The 18,332-nt window shown below is 41.2% G+C and overlaps 2 protein-coding genes across 11 annotated transcripts in view; one reads left to right on the top strand and one right to left on the bottom strand.

Annotated features, from left to right (window-relative positions):
* The window catches only part of LOC143885930 (uncharacterized), a 113,365-nt gene that overhangs the window by 43,037 nt on the left and 51,996 nt on the right, over positions 1 to 18,332 (bottom strand). The window lies entirely within an intron of this gene.
* On the top strand, positions 680 to 16,460 carry LOC143886483 (F-box protein At5g07610-like). Of its 10 annotated transcripts, none has more exons than XM_077390465.1 (5): positions 680 to 880; positions 1,703 to 1,817; positions 1,988 to 2,072; positions 2,634 to 2,774; positions 15,352 to 16,460. In XM_077390465.1, the coding sequence occupies exons 4-5, from the start codon at positions 2,764 to 2,766 to the stop codon at positions 16,430 to 16,432; spliced, it is 1,092 nt and encodes a 363-aa protein (XP_077246580.1). In that variant the 5' UTR covers positions 680 to 880; positions 1,703 to 1,817; positions 1,988 to 2,072; positions 2,634 to 2,763; the 3' UTR covers positions 16,433 to 16,460. The 10 variants fall into 10 exon arrangements, with proteins under 10 accessions (XP_077246580.1, XP_077246579.1, XP_077246583.1 ...); XM_077390464.1 differs by having other exon boundaries at positions 2,579 to 2,774; XM_077390468.1 differs by having other exon boundaries at positions 1,703 to 1,821.

Raw genomic sequence — 18,332 nt, 5'->3', positions numbered from 1 at the left:
ATTTTGGTCAAAACCTCTCTTATCACTTAATGAATCGGATGGGAATACGATTTCACTCATTTCAGTCGTTTCATTTCATACTTTCACGAAGGAAAAGAGAGAGGGGTTTTGTTCTTTATGCATCATATTCTTTGATAATAGTTATACATTATATTTGTGTATGTAATTTTGGTTAGTTTTATTGTTTACAAGTATTATTATACACATAGATTAAATATAAATAAATTTTTAATTTAATTGAAGAAAATGCATCGAGACACACTAATAGTGGATTGCCATTCTATCTTTTTTTTTAAAAATTAATTGTTTACTTAGCTTAATGGGACATAATTGGACACTCCAATGGACGGTCCGAATTAAAATGGATCGTGATCATGACGTGCAGAGTAGGATCCGAAGAACAATCCGACTCCTACTCGACCGATAACGAATTTGAATGGATCGTGACTGTGACGACTGTGACACAGGTGGATCCGACCCAAAGTGGATCCGTTGACACCCCTGGGAACATAACTATTTTTGTTTTCTTTTACTTGAATATTCCATTAGTACAACACGTGTACTTACGCATCAAAACGGACCAAAGCAGGCCCTCCGAAATTTCAAATTTCCTCTCTAATCCCCCCCCGCCCCCACCCCCCCCCACGCCCACGCCTCGCCCCGCCCCCTCTGTACTCACGGTCAAGTTTTTCACCCCCACGCGTCGTTCTCACTCTCTATATCGCGAAAATGAGAAGGCAAAACTCTTTCTACGTGTCCCCTCCCTCTTGCCATGTGTCCTTTCATCTTCCTCTCTCGACCCATTTGTTTTTCTAACCTCTTCTTTCTGCAGAACCTTAGGAGGTGAAGAAGACGAACAAAATACGCATCTCTCTCTCTGGTATGTGGTCTCTAAGCTAGGGTTTCACACCGAATAACCCCAAATCTTTCTTCCTACCCACCGCTCACCAATACCACCATGTCCCTCTCTCACCGGAATTGCTAGGGTTCATTTTTTCCCTTTATATTTTGTTATTCTTTTAATTCTTTACTAGGGTTTCAGCAAAGATTCTAGAAAATTTCCAATCCATCTTAGTTTTTATTCTTTTGCTAGGGTTTCACTCAGAATCAACAACGGTCTTCTGGAATTCCAATGAAATCCTTTTTATTAATCTCCGTCTTCCCATATCCAATTTTAAAAACACTTTGTAGAGTAACATTTGGTTTTCTTTTGGGAATCTATAGAGTAGCCGTGCAAAGGATGAGTTACTGTAGTTTCAAAGGTATGGGAAAAAACCTTTGATTTTCCATATATGTTTCATGTGCACAAAAAGTGCTCGATGAAATGCCTTTATGAAAAAATGAAAATTTTCCCACCTTTGTGCAATTCCAATGAAAACACACCTTATTTTCCCTGATCGAGTTTGCTATTTTCTGAGACTCGAATATAAGCTCTTTTTGGTTCTGTTGCTTTACATTCTGCAAATCAGCTTGGGCCTGCAAATAATCTTTCCATTGTATTTTTTTTTTGTCAAATTTCTTTGTTGCTATGCATGGGTTTCTTACCAATGCTGATAAGTAATGAAAAATTCAAACAAACTTATGCTAGACTATATTATTTGTATTCCCTTGCTGATGTCCACATCAATATTTCATTTGCGTGCTGTGTGATTTGAGTGATTTTATGTAGTTTATTTTAAAGTTGCGTTTATGTGATGTGCAGGAATGGGCTTTTATAGGCTTATAAACAAGTGGATTACCCAAAAGGCTTGCAAGTATTAGCTAACCTCATAAAAAGTTCTGCTCCGCCAATTATGGCTCTTTTCTTCATATTAGATGTATGTACGTACATCTCTCATTCATTTCAGTTATTGTGGGTTGTGCATCTATTCATTCATTCTCTCATTTATTCATTTCATTTTAACTTCCTGAATATGTATTAAAAAATCCATATCTTCTATAATATTTTATTCGTTAACCTGTTCATATGGTGTCACTTGGTTTACAGGATGAAGTTGTTATCCTCATGCGCATGCTATAAGAGATACGTAGGATGAGGAGCTGCGGACTTTCTTCTTTTAGATGTCATCATGGCAAGTAATATCGGTGATTGCTTTGAATTCAGCCTTTCAATTAATATAGTGTTTTGGCCAAGCCTAAAAGTCTAATGTTTGGTTTTTTAGCTGTCTGTACTAATCATTATTGGAAGTTTGGTTCAATTTTCTATCGCATACAGTTTTGGCAAAGTGTTTTCCTTATTTGTATGGATTTATTTGGTGGCTAATGTTGCTACTATGACAAATTGATGAAGCTATTCTAGCATGTTTCTGTATCGTCAATGACCTTAATGCCTCTCTAACGTTTGAAAAGAAGACCATGGTTTGGGTTGTAGGGATTTTTACCTTATTTTGCAACTTAATAACAAAGACCATGGATCAGTAAGTTGTTGTCAGGACTCTTCAATTTCCTGAAATGCCCATGTTTTTACTTGCTCCATCTCTATTTCTCTTTCAGTTGTTGAACCATTTTAAAGGCACTTCACCCAAAACAATCTAACCACCTATGAATGTTACTTTTCTTCCCTTTTCTTTTATTTCAGAGAATTGGTGTTCTGTTTCTTTGCAATTTCATATGCATTGGGCTTTTCTCTCCAGAATCCAACCACCACCTCTTCCTATGCCTTTAAAAAGAAAGGAGAGGAGGTCAAAGATTTAACCCATGGAAGTTATCGGTGCAGATCATGGGCATTTTCTTTTTCTCTAAATACATCATCTTTCCCCTTTCATGATAGAATGGTAATTCGTTAATTTTTCTTTCAATACATAGCTTCTTCAGAATGTTTTCATTTACTTCAACATTTGTTGAAGAGAATTATTTTTCATTTCAATGTTTATATGATTGTTTCTCTCATGTCCTCTGATAGCTTTAATGGGATTTTATATTTCTTTTTTTCAGGCATGTAGTTAATTTTTCTTCTCTTTTAGTTTCGAAAATGAAATGGTATTAAGCATGAGAATTGTATCAAATAAAACATGATCAGTAGATCTGCTTTTCTATTGAATTCTTTCAGCATCTACTTACTAATAAAATGGGTTTAGCTAGGCGAAGATCTATGGCTTCCTATTGCGTTTTACATTTGTTGTATCCCAATTCCTTTTATGGAATGCAAATCTGGTCGAAGATACAAGGTTTTTATACCCTCTTGACCTTTTTTGCTGAATGATTGAATGACTTCCATTCTCTGACCTTCTTTGCATTATTGAATTTTACACTAATTTGTACTTTTTTTATTCATTTTCTCAACATACTTGATTTTAAAATAAAAAAAAAGGTTTTAAAGCATAGGTTTTTGCTCCCCCCCGTGCATTGCACGGGGTGTCCCACTATATATATATATATACACACACTAGTTAAAAACCCCGTGCGATGCACTAGCCGAGAAAGAACTGTACGGACCACATCATAGGTTGATCCAAACCGGGCTAATCTTAGCCCGGTTTCAATAATTAAAAGAGCATAAAGGAGGGGGGTAGGATTGAAATTATGTGGCTTTAATGGGTGCCTTTGTTAAAAAGCATAAAGGAGGGGGTAGGATTGAAAATATGTGGGTTGAATGGGTGCCTTTGTTAAAAAAAGTCAAAAAAAGTGATGTGTAATTCTCATAGAATTTTGGGAGAAATTATGTGGCTCTAACTTAGCTACACCGACGCCTTAAAATACAGTGGGCCCACATTGTTTCGGTGATGTAGACCATTCATTTTGATGGGCCCTCACATAGATAGGGTGTGCCCAAAAAATCAGCTTCATAGGATCATCCCAACCCTACGATTTGTGGAGGCAAAAATGGACGTGTAAAAACCTTCACAAATCTGTCTATTTTTGCCTCCACAGTTTGAAAGGTTGGGATCATCCAATGGAGCTGATTTTTTGGGCACACCCTATCAATGTGAGGGCCTATCAAATGAATGGTTTGGATCACCCTGTTGAGAGTGGTAGAGAAAAGAGATAAAGTAAAGAGTGAGAGAAAAGATTGAGTTAGGGTTCTCCCCCTCACTCATGTAATATTAATAATAAAAAGTAAAGTACAAAGACAAGTATGCCCTTGGGCATTACAATAAAAACCTAAAGACCTGTTAACACTCCCCCTCAAGCTGGAATGTAGATATCTAACATTCCTAGCTTGTACAATTATCAACTAACTTAGCTCTACTTAGAGGCTTCGTGAACATGTCTGCTAATTGATCTGCAGATCTGGTAAACACGGGAGATATGTAGGCTCGCTGAATCAAATCTCTAATGAAATGACAATCCACTTCAATATGTTTAGTTCTCTCATGGAAGACTGGATTCGTGGCAATGTAAATGGCGGATTTGTTGTCACAGTATAACTTAACTGGAGAAGAAGAAGAAGGAGGAAATCCAATCTCTAAAAGTAAGGAACGTAGCCACATGAGTTCCCCACTCGTATGAGACATAGCTCTATATTCTGTCTCGGCACTGGATTTAGACACGACATCTTGTTTCTTACTTCTCCATGAAACAAGATTACCTCCAACAAAGGTGCAATATCCTCTAGTAGACCGCCTATCAGCCGGAGATCCTGCCCAGTCTGCATCAGTGTATCCTTCAATTCTCTGGTGCTCATGCCTCTGAAATAACAACCCTTTACCTGGCGAACTCTTCAGATATCTCAATATCTGAAGTACAGCAGCCCAGTGTGAAGTGCGAGGTGAGCTCATATGCTGGTTAACAGCGCTAACTGCAAAGGTAATATCTGGACGTGTAACAGTAAGATAAATGAGCTTACCAACTAACCGTCTGTATCGTCCTGGATCTTCTAACAGGACTCCCTCCTTAGGGAGTAATTTCATATTCTGGTCCATAGGAGTTGAGGCAGGCTTGACTCCCAAACAACCTGTCTCATCAAGAAGATCCAGAACATACTTGCTCTGTGAGAGATAGATACCCCTAGTCGAATAGGCAACCTCAATGCCCAGGAAATACCGAAGACGACCCAAATCCTTAGTAGAGAACTCTGTCTGAAGGAAGGATTTGAGCCTCTGAATGCCACCTGTATCGCTACCAGTGATAATGATATCATCGACATATACTATCAACAGAACACAACCAGCCTGAGACTGAAAACTGAAGACGGAGTGATCAACTGCGCACTGCTTCATGCCAAAGCGAATAAGTGTAGCACTGAACTTCCCAAACCAGGCTCTCCGAGATTGTTTGAGACCATAAATGGATTTCCTCAAACGGCAAACAAGAGAAGATCTCTCCCCCTAAGCAACATATCCAGGAGGTTGCTCCATATAGACCTCTTCCTCCAAATCACCATGAAGAAAGACATTCTTTACATCCAACTGATGAAGATGCCAGCCATGATTCACAGCAAGGGATATCAAGACACGGACAGAAGGAATTTTCGCAACTGGTGAAAAAGTCTCGCTATAATCAATCCCATATGTCTCCGTGTACCCTTTGGCAACAAGTCGAGCCTTAAGGCTCTCAACTGTGCCATCAGGAAGGTGCTTGACTGCATAAACCCAGCGACAACCAACGGGGCAAGCACCATATGGTAGAGGGACCAAATCTCATGTCTGATTGGCCTGCATCTCAAGATCCATAGCCGCCCGCCAGTCTTGATGATCAAGTGCCTTCTGTAGAGTCTTAGGTAGAGAAATAGAGGACAAAGACGAAACAAAACTACGAAATACAGGTGAGAAAGTCATAAGACACAAAAGAGGAAATGGGATGAGCAGTACTGCGAGACCGAGTGCGAGAGGCAATGGGAGAGTCAGAATGTACCTCAGAAGTGGGGATCTCCGGCTGAGATGATGATGGCTCGGGCGGGGCTGAATGAGCAACAAATTTGGTCCGACACTAATACTGCTTTAATGGTGGAGGTAGAGGGGCTGCACAAGGCGCTGACGTCGGCATAACAGTAGAATCAACTGTAGGGGAGGAACTGGACACCGGAGGTCTAGAAACAGGGATGGGATCAGAAAGAACCGTAAGAGGATAAACAGGAGTATGCGAGGAATCCTCCTGAACTGTAGAGGGGGAGGGATCCAACGAGATGGACGAACTAAAAAATGACTGAGTCTTAAAGAATGTAACATCCGCCGAGACAAAGGATCGTCGCAGGTGAGGGTTGTAGCAATGATAACCCTTTTGGGTCCGAGAGTAACCTAGAAAGATACACCGTTCGGCCCGAGGATCCAACTTATCTAATCCTGACCCAAGAACGTGGACAAAACAGAGACAGCAAAAAACTCGAGGTGTAAGAGGGAAAGGGTCAGAGGTAGGACGGAGAATCGAGAACGGAGAGGTGCCACCAAGGACCGAAGAGAGAAGCCTATTCGTCAAGTAGTATGCTGTGAGTACAGCATCAGCCCAATAGGTCTTAGGGACCCGCATCTGAAAGAGTAGTGTCCGGGCCCCATCTAACAAGGAGCGAAGCTTCCTCTCAGCCACTCCATTCTGCTGAGAGGTATGAGCACATGAGGACTGATGAAGAATGCCTCGCGAAGAGAGGAATTCTTGAAAACCATTTGAGTAAGAGAAATATTCCTTTGCATTGTCAGTGCGAAGACATTGGATAACACATGAGAATTGATTACTAACTTCAGCATAGAAATCACAAAACACAGAAAAAACTTTAGAACGATCTTTTATTAAATAAGTCGATGTCATACGTGAATAGTCATCAATAAAGACCACAAAATAGCGAAATCCAAATAAAGAGGTAGTTCTCGCAGGACCCCATACATCAGAATGAACAAGAGCAAAAGGGTGTGAAGCCCGACTAACAGTCCTAGAGTGAAGGGAAATGACACACGATGATGCTTCCCAAGTTCACAGGCCTCACACTGAAAAGACCTAACAGATGAAGAAGGAACGAAGGGAATCCTGCATAAACGCTCCATAGACGGGTGACCTAGACGGCAGTGCCACTGGTATGCATCGACCGAGCCATGTAGAATCGGATGGGACGGAGTGCAGTCGAGACGATAAAGGCCATCCACCTCACAGCCCGAGCCAATCGTCCTCCCAGTCGAGAGATCCTGAAAAAGACAATATGAAGAAAAAAATGAGATAGAACAATGAAGATGCTTTGTTAATTGACTAACAGAAAGTAAACTGAAAGGTGACTTGGGGACACAGAGCACAGATGATAATGTAATGCCTGGTGAAGGGGAACAACTGCCAACACCAGTGATAGGAGAGGTACTCCCATCAGCAAGAGTAATAGAACATGAAACAACATGATGAAAATCATGTAAAGATGACTGGGTACCTGTCATGTGATGAGATGCTCCCGAATAATTAATCCAGAAGCTAGAACTAGAGAGGAACGAAACAGGAGAACTACCTGGCTGAACAAGACCAGCAGTAGGAGGGCGGCTGGCAGACCTGAAACGTTGTAGCTCATCATAGTAGGCACGAGAGACGACCATCTGATCGGTCGGAGTAGCCAGTGATGTCTGTGAGGGGCTGTCAATAGGAGCAAGCGAATCTGGAAGGGCAAGATGTGCAGTACGGCCCTGACGAGGATATGGAGTGTGAGATCAAAGCATGTCTCGTGATAGTGACCCTCACGCCTACAATGAGTACAATAGGGCCGAGCTCGACCTCCACGGCCACCCTCTCGGCCGCCGCCATGTCCACCTCATCTAGTATCGCGACCACGACCGCGACCAAAAATGCCTCCTCCTCGGGAAGGGCGGTCAGCGGCTCCATAAGCAGCAATAGTCGAGACATCCACGGGAGTAGGAACAGTAATGCCAAGTGCACACTGCTGAGCTCGTAAAAATACCTCCTGAAGATTGGGTACAGTACTAGACCCAAGGATGTGCTGTCGAAGATGAGTGAACTCTGGTCCAAGACCCTCAAGGAAATGAACAACACGGAGCTGATCCCGCTGTCTGGCTGCCGTGGTAAGATCAGTGGTGAGAGGCATAAGAGCATCCAGCTGCTGGCAATAGCAGACAAACTGTTTGTAGTAATCATGGACTGTAGAATCACCGCGCCTGTAACCCATCCAGCGCGAATAAGTGTCGCAGAGACGGGCGACATTCCCCTCACCAGAATATAATGCCGCAGTGTGCTCCCATACCTTTTTGGCAGTAGGGAGATCCATCATGGTGCTAGCAATGGCAGGGGTCATACTCTGCCATAGAAGTGTACGAACAAAGGCATCATCTACATCCCAATTATCAAAGGTAGGGTCAGTCTCAAGAGGGGGATCACGACGAATAATATAAATCTTTCGTCGGGCCTTCAGATATGTCTCCACAGCAATCTTCCAAGTCAAATAGTTGGATCCATCAAGACAGGAAGTTGTAATCGGTGGGAATGACGCATCCACCGAAGACAAGACGACGACGCAACCTGACGCGGCTGGGAACTAGTAGCCATAGCTGGAGTACGAATAGTAGGGTCCTCAATATGAGGGGTATCTTCCATAAGAGACCGGGAAGAAGACTGAAGAGGACCAACAACGAGCAAGTAGAGACAAGGATGAAGACTATAAGCAAGCTAATAGACCGCGACTTCATGATGACAACATAGGCATAAGGGAGGCATGAGATAGCCTCACGACATAAAGACAAAGTCGAGACAACTCCGAGCCACAAACATCGCAATGATGTAAGTACAAATCCAGAACAACACCATGAAGATAGTGATCAAGCCGAACAAGAAAATCTAGGACATAGCTATGACCCAAAAGAAGAAGAAGAAATTATGATGGATCAGATTAGGGCAAGGAAGAGTGGGGAAAAGAGGGTACTGTAGCGATTTACTGTAGCGATTCACTGTAGCAGTACTGTAGCGGGTACTGTAGCAAAGAATGAAGGGGTTATGGTTAGGGTTAGGGATGGAGAAGATGGAGGTGGATGCTAAGGTTAGGGTTAGGGAAAAAAGAAGGAAAGAAAAAAAAAAATGGCCCTAGGCATCCATGCCCTAGAGCTTTGATACCATGTTGAGAGAGGTAGAGAAAAGAGAGAAAGTAAAGAGTGAGAGAAAAGATTGAGTTAGGGTTCTCCCCCTCACTCATGTAATATAAATAATAAAAAGTGAAGTACAAAGACAAGTATGCCCTTGGGCATTACAATAAAGACCTAAAGACCTGTTAACACACCCAAACAATGCGGGCCCACTGTATTTTAAGCCGTCGGTGTAGCTAAGTTAGCTACACGTATGTGTAGCTTCACTTAACTCTATATATATATATATATATATATATATATATATATGTGTGTGTGTGTGTGTGTGTGTGTGTGTGTGTGTGTGTGTGTGTGAGGAAATGGTTTGTGTGTAGCTACATAGATAAGCTATCTGTGCATGGCTGCACAAACCATGGAGGGGCACATTTTTGGGGGGATTCAACGAATTTGTTTGAAAGGCCCTTCCATGGATAGGGTGTGTACCAAAAATCAGCCCTTTAGGATCATCCTAACCCTGCCATTTGTGGAGGGAAAAATGGGCAGAAATACGGTCTGTCCATTTTCCCCTCCAACTTTGATTGGGTTAGGATGATCCTATAGGGCTGATTTTTGGTAAACATCCTATCCATGGAAAGGCCTTCCAAATGAATGCTTTGGATCCCCCAAAAATGTGGCCCCCACTATGGTTTGTGCAGCCATGGACAGATAAGCTATCTGTGCAGCTGCACACAAACCATTTCCTCTCTCTCTCTATCTATATATATATATATATATATACACACACACACACAGAGAGGAAATTTCGGTATATATATATATTACCGAAATTTTTTCAATTTATTTTTTTCCCAAATTTTGGCTGAAATTTCGAAATTTGCTTTTTTTGAAATTACCGAAAGTACCAATTTCGGTTAAAATTTCAGCTCAAGTTTGAATTTTTTATTTTTTTTTTGTACAAAACTGAAATTTCGGTATTTCAGCCGAAATTTCAGTTTCGGCTATGTTCAAAACCGATGTGGAATATGGATAGCTATTCAATAATTTTCTTTATCAAGCAATCTGCTGTTAATCATAGTACACTTACTCTATGCACTCTCTATATATTGTAAGCTCCTATTGTCATTTTAATTGATTTTTTAATCTCAGTCAACTACATATTTTAGTTGTTTCACATGTCCCTTGCTCTCTCAATCTCTCATTTATATTTTCATTTTCTTTGCCCCAATGCACGGGTTCTCACTAGGATTCAGACGGCATGCATTGGGGTTGAGCCACTGAGGTGGTTTGTGGAGTCGGAACTCCGTCTTTGAATGACCTACGAAATTAGAAAGCTATGAAATCAGGGCTTTATAGATAAGGTACAATTTATAGACGAGAATCATCCAGATCTGGTGCGATTGGTCAGATCTGATATATATATATATATATATATATATATATATATATAGCAGAAGAGAAATTGTCCATTTAACACGTCAGTGTGGATGATTTTTACCGTTTTTTGCCCTCCCCACATATCTAACATCTATCTCTATGAGAAATTATTTAAGGGTAAAATCGTAATCTACATACGAAAAGTACCGACACAGGGTATCTGTCTATGACAATTATGGGAAAAAACTACCGAGAAGAGGTAAAGACATATGACAATGACGAAAGAACTACTTTATATTACTCATGCAGGACACTTGCAAAATAGTACGGATTTCGGGCACCTGAAGAGGAACAACAATTATGGAAACCTCTATCGATTAGAGGCTTAGGATCAGCCTATATCGATTGGAGGGCTAGGATCAACCTATGGAAATGATTTTACGGGCACAATCGATTGATGTTGTGTTCCATCACATGGACAGTTTGGAGCAACCTATAACCCTTTATAGATCGAAGGGTTCGGATCAACCGATGAAAATTATTTTTGGGGCACAACCTATGTAAGCAGTGGCCCATCTAATGGACGGTTTGGATCATCCTATGGTATGGGCCATACCGTACATTTTAATAAAGTGAGGAGTGCGATCATCAAAATACGGTGAGTAGTGCCATTATAAAATATGGTAGTGAGGACATTAGCACTATATATAATTTGAAACCATCGTTGTTACTTGGATGTACCCGCGCGGGTTGGGTTCAACCCGAACCCGACGGGCTATGAAGCACGAGTGCTTCAAAATGGCCCGCGTACCCGTATCAGGTGCGTATCCGACACGGGTGCGCTCGGGTGCGTCCTGGGTGCGCACCCGATTCAAAAACCCTTTTTTAAAAATTTGGTGCGTGTCGGGTGCGCTTGGGGTGCGCACCCCGACGCACCCGACACCTTTTTAAGTGTTTTAAAACAAAAAACAAAAAAAAGAGAGGAGGGCTGCCAATAACATTTTTTTTTGGGGGGGGGGGTTAAATTATAAAAGCCCTTTTTCCATTTTGGTGAATGGTGATGTTATGGTTATTTGATTGCTTTCCTATTTTTAAAATTTTTTTAATAAAAAATATTATTATATTCAACGCACCCGCACCCAAGTTTTTTGGAAAATCACGTACCCACGTACCCGTGTCGTGTCGCACCCGCACCCCGCACCCGCACCCGTGCTTCATAGCCGACGAGTTCAACCCGAATTTGGGTTGGGTTGAGTTAAGCTTTTTCGCTAATTGGGTTGGACTGGGTTGGGAAAAATCAACCCGAATTGGAAATCGGGTCGGGTCGGGTTGGGCTGTCAGGCAACCCGCCCAACCCGAAACCCGAATTTGGGTTCCATCACATGGACGGTTTGGATCAACCTATGATGTGGTCCGTACAGTTCTTTGTCGGCCCGTGCATCGCACGAGGTTTTTTACTAGATATATATATATATATAGGGCTGCAACTCGGGTCGGGTCGGGCGGGTCGGGTTTTGGAGAACCCAACCCTACCCGAGAAATATCTCGGGTCGGGTCGGGTCGGGTTTTTTTCCGGAAAACCCACGATTCCCAAACCCGCCCCTACCCATGATAAATCTCGGGTCGGGTTTTTTCACGTTGATGCAATTTTTAAGGAAAATTCTTGTTTGGCAAGGCAACTCAACTCATAGAAGCAGAAATTACACTCACATTGCACTTGAATCAAACAATGATGTAATTACACTCACATTACACTTGAATCAAACAATGCTGTAATCAAACAATGTTGTAATTACAATCAAACAATGCTGAATCAAACACTTGAATCAACTCAACTCATAGAAGTAGAAATTACACTCACATACAATAACAGTGGGTGCGTGGGTTTTCACTTTTAACTTCTAACTAACAATAGAAAAAAATGCACATACTATATAACTTATGTAACTCGGGTCGGGTCGGGCCGGGCCCCTTCAAACCCGGCTCGACGCGAGATTCATGCGGGCTTTTGAATGCTCAACCTGGCTCGACCCGAAGCCCATGAAACCTGAACCCAACCCAGGCTATTTTCGGGTCGGGTCGATGCAGGTCGGGTAAAACCCGGCTCGAGTTGCAGCCCTATATATATATATATATATATATATATATATATATATAGACACACACACACACACACCATCTGCCATAGTTGTTTGGCTCATCCAAACCATTTATTCTATAGGTTATGGTTAGGATTATGGTTATGGTTATGGTTAGGATTATGGGCAAGGAAGCACGGGTACTCTGAAAACCCTCCCATACCCGTGTCGGGTGCTTATACGTCCCGAGTATGTTCCGGGTACGTCTTGGGTACACACTCAACACTTTTTCTTTAAAAATATGAATTTTCAATATTGGGTCCGTGCCGGGTACGTTTGGGTGCGCACCCCGACGCACCCGAAATGTTTTTAGATTTTTTAAAAATTTAAGTTGTGGGGGGGGGGGGGGAGTAAAAAGGGGGGTCGTGGTTGAGAGAAAACTAGGTTTTAAAGTGGCTGTCTAGAGTAAAAGATGGGAGTGTTTTAAAAAAGACCTAGGTTTTAAAACCAGGTTTTATTTTCCCCTTCTCTCGCTACTCTCTCTCTCGCTCTCGACGCTTTCTCTGCCCTCTCCGCTTGCCTCTCTCACACGACGACGGCTCTCTCTCTCTCTCTCTCTCTCTCTCTCTCTCTCTCTGGTAAATCTCTCACTCCAACTCTCTCTCTCTACCATTTTTTTTGTTTGAGATTATGACAACTGATTGTCTTCCCCAAACATATTATTAGGTTTAGGCCCTGTTCTTTTGAGATTACATCATTAAAACAACTGATTGTGAGCCCCAAACCTATTATTGGACTCCGAATTACATTTATATTTGAGTCCAATAATAGGTTCAGCAATAAGTTGTCATAGTCTGAAGCGAACATGGCCTTAGGGCTGGCAATCAGTTGTCATAATCTGAAACGAACACGCCCTTAGGGCTGGCAATCGGTTGTCATAATCAAACAATTAGGGCCTGTTAGATTGTGAATCGATTGATAGCCCAAAACTATGAGTCCAATAATCAGTTTTGGGCTCACAATTAGTGGATTAGGGCTTTTGGCCTTGTTAATTTGAGATTGTGACAATCGATTGGGAGCCCAAAACTGATTATTGGAGTCAAAATTATGTTAATTTTGACTCCAATAATCTGATTTGGGCTCACAATTAGGGGCTTAGGGTTTAGGCCCTGTTAATTTGGGATTGTGGCAACCGATTGGGAGCCCAAAACTGATATTTGGAGTCAAAATTAAACATAATTTTTACTCCAATAATCAATTTTGGGCTCACAATTGGGATTGTTCTTCAATTTTATTTTATTTTATAAATTTATAATAAAATATTAAAATATATTATTATATTCGGCGTACCCGCACCGTTTTCTTGGAAAATCACGTACCCGCATACCCGTGTCGTGTCGTACTCCCACGCCGAACCCGTACCCGTGCTTCTTAGTGCACCGCAATACAATTCTGCTTAGTAAGACACCATGTGACGACCAACTGTTTTATAGAGGATTCCATCAATACCAACATCTATAAATACACGTATTTGTGGCCTTAATCTGTGGTAATAACAATTGGAAACGATTGCGTGTCTGGTTTTTCTACCGTTGTCCTTCTAAGATTACTTCTCGTTATTACCTATGTTGACTTCTTTTTTTTTTGAATGGTAACAGAATTCATTAAAAGAAGACTGAGAAGGTCCCCCTTCAAGCACAGATACAAACTAAGAAAACAGAGAACCCCGCAATTATACAATTAGGGCGGTAAAAATCAAAAAGCCCTAAAACCTGCTTAGAAACTCCATCTTTTGCCAACTTATCTGCCATAGCATTAGCAGATCTTCTCGCATGCTGATATAAAACCGAAAGCCCTTCCGATATGTCTTTTATCTCATCAAAGAAACGAAGAAATCTCTACGGAGGAATCAAAAAGCCCCTAAGCCATCTTATAACATTAAGCGAATCACCCTCTACAATGCAACTGCCTAACCTATTCCTTTCCATACACAAAAAGCCTTGATGAGCTGCTCTTACCTCTGCTTCACTCGAATCTGCTGTTCCGATAGGACCGGAATAAGCCTTAATGACCTCTCCGGCGCAGTCTCTCAGGACACCTCCTATCCCAGCTGGGCCAGGATTACCCAAACTAGAGCCATCGAAATTTAACTTTAAGAGCCCATCAGGGGGAGGACGCCAGGCCTGAATAATAACATCAATATTTTCCTTACTATTACAGACTACTCTCCAACCCTCCCACAGTTCGAAAGCCGAAACAAATTAGAAAAGCGGAAGAGCCCTAGCCCATGAGATAGTTAACGCAATGGCCTTGATAAACAAAAAATAAGAAGATTTAGCTTTACCTTCGAAAACTCTATTATTTCTTTCGATCCACAGAACCCACAATGTGGCCATCAATGAGAGCCACCATAAAGCCTTTCCTTTTTTCCTCCATGAATTACAGGACCAGCCTTCAAATAAATCTTTAAGAGTGGAAGGAAAAACCCAATCCATTCCAAACCTTGCTAAAATCCTGCCCCATACCTCACGAGCAACTTTGCAGTGAATGAAAATGTGTTGACTGCATGTATGATCTCAATCTCAATCAAGCAAATCACCTTTCATTGATAAACTCAACACCCGAATAGACCTGCTCCTTGCGTGTTTCTCTTTAGTGAAAACAGTAAGAGAACTGCTATTTCGGAACTTGAGTTTCTACTACTATTTTGAAAACTTTAGCCTCACTCACAAGTAAACCCATTAAGAGTTTCTCTGGCCATTTTCTTTCTAAAAGAGTACGAATTAGAGTTGTTCTATGCTATTATAGTTCTACTCTTGATAGATACTCTTATAGAATTGAATTAAGCTGTAAGAAGTTTTTACATGGAAGTTAATATTATAAGCTCTATTTGATCAAATTGGTCTTTTAAGGAGATTATATATGTTCTAGATACTGATGATGTTTTACTCCTTACCTTTCAGCATGAAGAGCTTGAAGAAGATGAGTTTAAGTGAAGATATGTTGATTGAGATCTTTGCTCGATTGCCGGCAAAGTCTCTCCATAGATTGAAGTGTGTATCAAAGGAATGGCACAATTTGATCTCTAGGGGAGTTTTATCACGAAAAATACTACCTCCACTCTTGTCTGGCCTATTTTACCAAAACTTGGAGCAGTCAGGATATGCCTCTGTGTCTAATTCTAAGGTCGTCAATAGTGGTGACATGGATACTAGCCTCAGTTTTTTGCCATGCCATCAGAAATTTAGAATTGCGAATTGTTGCAATGGGTTGCTTCTTGGTTGGATGCGGGATTATCATGTAATACCAAAACTTCGTCACTATATTGTCTGTAATCCAGCAACTAAAAAATGTGTTTCTCTGTACAAGGTTGATAGAATTCATTATGTTGCTGGATTGGTCTACGATCCTCGAATCTCTAATCATTTCAAAGTTGTTCGCTTCTTGGGTAGCAGCCGGGGAGCTTCATTTGTAGATCTGGATATTTTCTCTTCTGAGACGGGGAAGTGGGTTGAATCTACGGTGTCCTTGAGATCCGAAGGTACTTTATTGTTTGGAGGACAAGCTGTGTATTCTAATGGAGCTCTGCATGTGTTGTTTTATCTCTTTGATGTGTTGAGATTTGATATCAAGGAAGAGAGCTGCGAATTGATCGAATTGCCGGAAGCTGCGAATAGAGTAACTTTTGGTTGCATAGGGGAGTGTGGTGGATGTCTTCATTATGCCGACTTCAACGCTTACAGAATGGAAATATGGGCACTCAGAGATTACCAAAGCAATGAATGGGAATTGAAGCATTGTATCAGAATGCAAGATTTAGTAAAGCAACTTCCTGAACCCGACTGGCCCGACTGGCGGTGTTTCCATTTAATAGCTTTTCACCCAGATACAGAGGTTCTTTTTCTTCAGATGAAAGGCAAGATACTTTCTTATCATCTCAACAGCTCAAAGTTGGAGAATTTTTGGACCACAACCCAGACCAATGCTGCTTTAAAATTCTTTACCTGTCCTTTTTCTCCTTCTATTGACAAATTTTCTCTCTAGAAGATGAAATTTCATGTTGCATTTGTTTTTTTTGAGAGAAGATAACGATATATTCCAGAGAAAAATATAACAACAGGGACGAGTAGTCCCCAGAAAAAAGGCGATGTCAGCCCACAAGAAAAGAACAGTTACAATAAACTTTGTAAAAGCTCCGAACACGACACAACTACAGATAGTAAGGAAACGCCCTCATTAGCTAGCAAGTCTGCCTCAGAGTTCGCCGATCTTCTTCTGTGAACGAGCAAGGGATGTAACACAGATACCAAATCTCTGATTTCAGATAGAATATTGAAGAGAAGCCATGGTCCACCCATCCGATTTGAGGCCCAATAAATAACATTTGAGGAATCTCCTTCAATTATTATTGGTCCTATATTATGATTCGCATACCATTTCAAACCGAAAAGAAGCGCTCTAGCTTCCGCTTCATTGGCATCACAAGACTCGCCGGACCTGAATAAGACATGAGAAACCGGCTATCATGATACCTCAAAATTCCCCCTTCCGTCAAAATTCAGTTTGAAATGACCTTCAGGCGGTGGAATCCATTTCGGTTTCAGTATGCCCCCCGTCTTTTCTCCGTCAATCACCTTCCACCGTCTCATAGCGTCACCCGGGGGATATGGTAACTTACCTGTAGCCCGGGACCAAGATACAATAGAAATCTTGATATCAAGAATTAGCAGATATGGTGATTTTTTAATATCGGAAAAGACTCTGGTTGTGTTCCTTCCAGATATGCCATAAAACAGCATACGAAAGTGCCTTCCAGAGTTCCTGACCCAAACATCCATAAAAGGCACCAATCCAATTTTCCAGTTCATTTGAAATGCTATCACGGAATACCCAAACCATGCCAAACAATTTGAGTAGGGCCGACCAAACCAAGGAGTAGTATCTGCAATGAATAAATATATGGTATAAAGATTCCTCGGCCTCGCAGAATAGGACACACCGACTCGCCATCTGGATTGAACGTCTCATTAGACGGTCGCAAGTGTTGATGCAGCGATGACAAACGGTCCACGCAAAAGCCAATATCCTTGGGGGAATGTTTTTACGCCATATTCTCGTTCTACCTGATGTTCCACCTTCATCACAGCATAACCTTTCAAAAAATGACCTAAAAGAAAACCCACCTTGAGCTTCAGGCAATCATATAATACGATCATAATCACATAATTTCAGGTAGCATTCATTCAACCAGAGCGTAAGTCCCGTGAACTGGACAATCTCCTCCTCCTTCAAGTCTCAACGCAATCTTATATCCCATACAACTTTTGCTCCACAAGAACCCCTAATCATCAATTCTGCGACAGTTAACCTATTTCAATACATAGTGAACATGTGTCAATACACCTGTTTGGAGTAGAGATAACAGTATTTTCTCACAAAAATCAATTACAACTATAAAAGTCAATTACACATACATACACAAAAATCAATTACAACTATAAAAGTCAATTACACATACATAGTGAACCTGTTTCAATACACCTGCACCCCTTTTCTAGAATAACTTAGAAATACATACATAGTGAACCTGTTTCAATACACCTGTTTGGAGTAGAGATGAAAGTATTTTCTCACAAAAATCAATTACAACTATAAAATAAAGACCCAACATCAGAACACTTCTAGCAGCCCAACATCACTGAAAAGGCCTGAATATTTCTTTACTCCAGCGCTGAAAAGAAATCAAGAATAATGTCATCAAATAGTGTTCTGCCTTTTACGCAAAGTTATCAAAAATAATGTGAGGGGAAAAAACACATAAGAACTCGAAATAAAAGAAACACAGACTAACCTGCTCAGCGTCTACTCCTCAACCTGCTCATCTTCCTCTTCCTCCTTCCCCTCTCCCTCTTCTTTCCCTGGCCGCTTTCTTTTATGTTTCTAT

This window comes from Tasmannia lanceolata, unplaced genomic scaffold, assembly GCF_043159265.1.
Source record: "Tasmannia lanceolata isolate RefF3 unplaced genomic scaffold, GAP_Taslan_0.1 ptg000011l, whole genome shotgun sequence".
Taxonomy (NCBI): domain Eukaryota; kingdom Viridiplantae; phylum Streptophyta; class Magnoliopsida; order Canellales; family Winteraceae; genus Tasmannia; species Tasmannia lanceolata.
The sequence above is the reverse complement of the archived record's forward strand: the minus strand, read 5'-3'. Positions and strand labels throughout refer to the sequence as shown.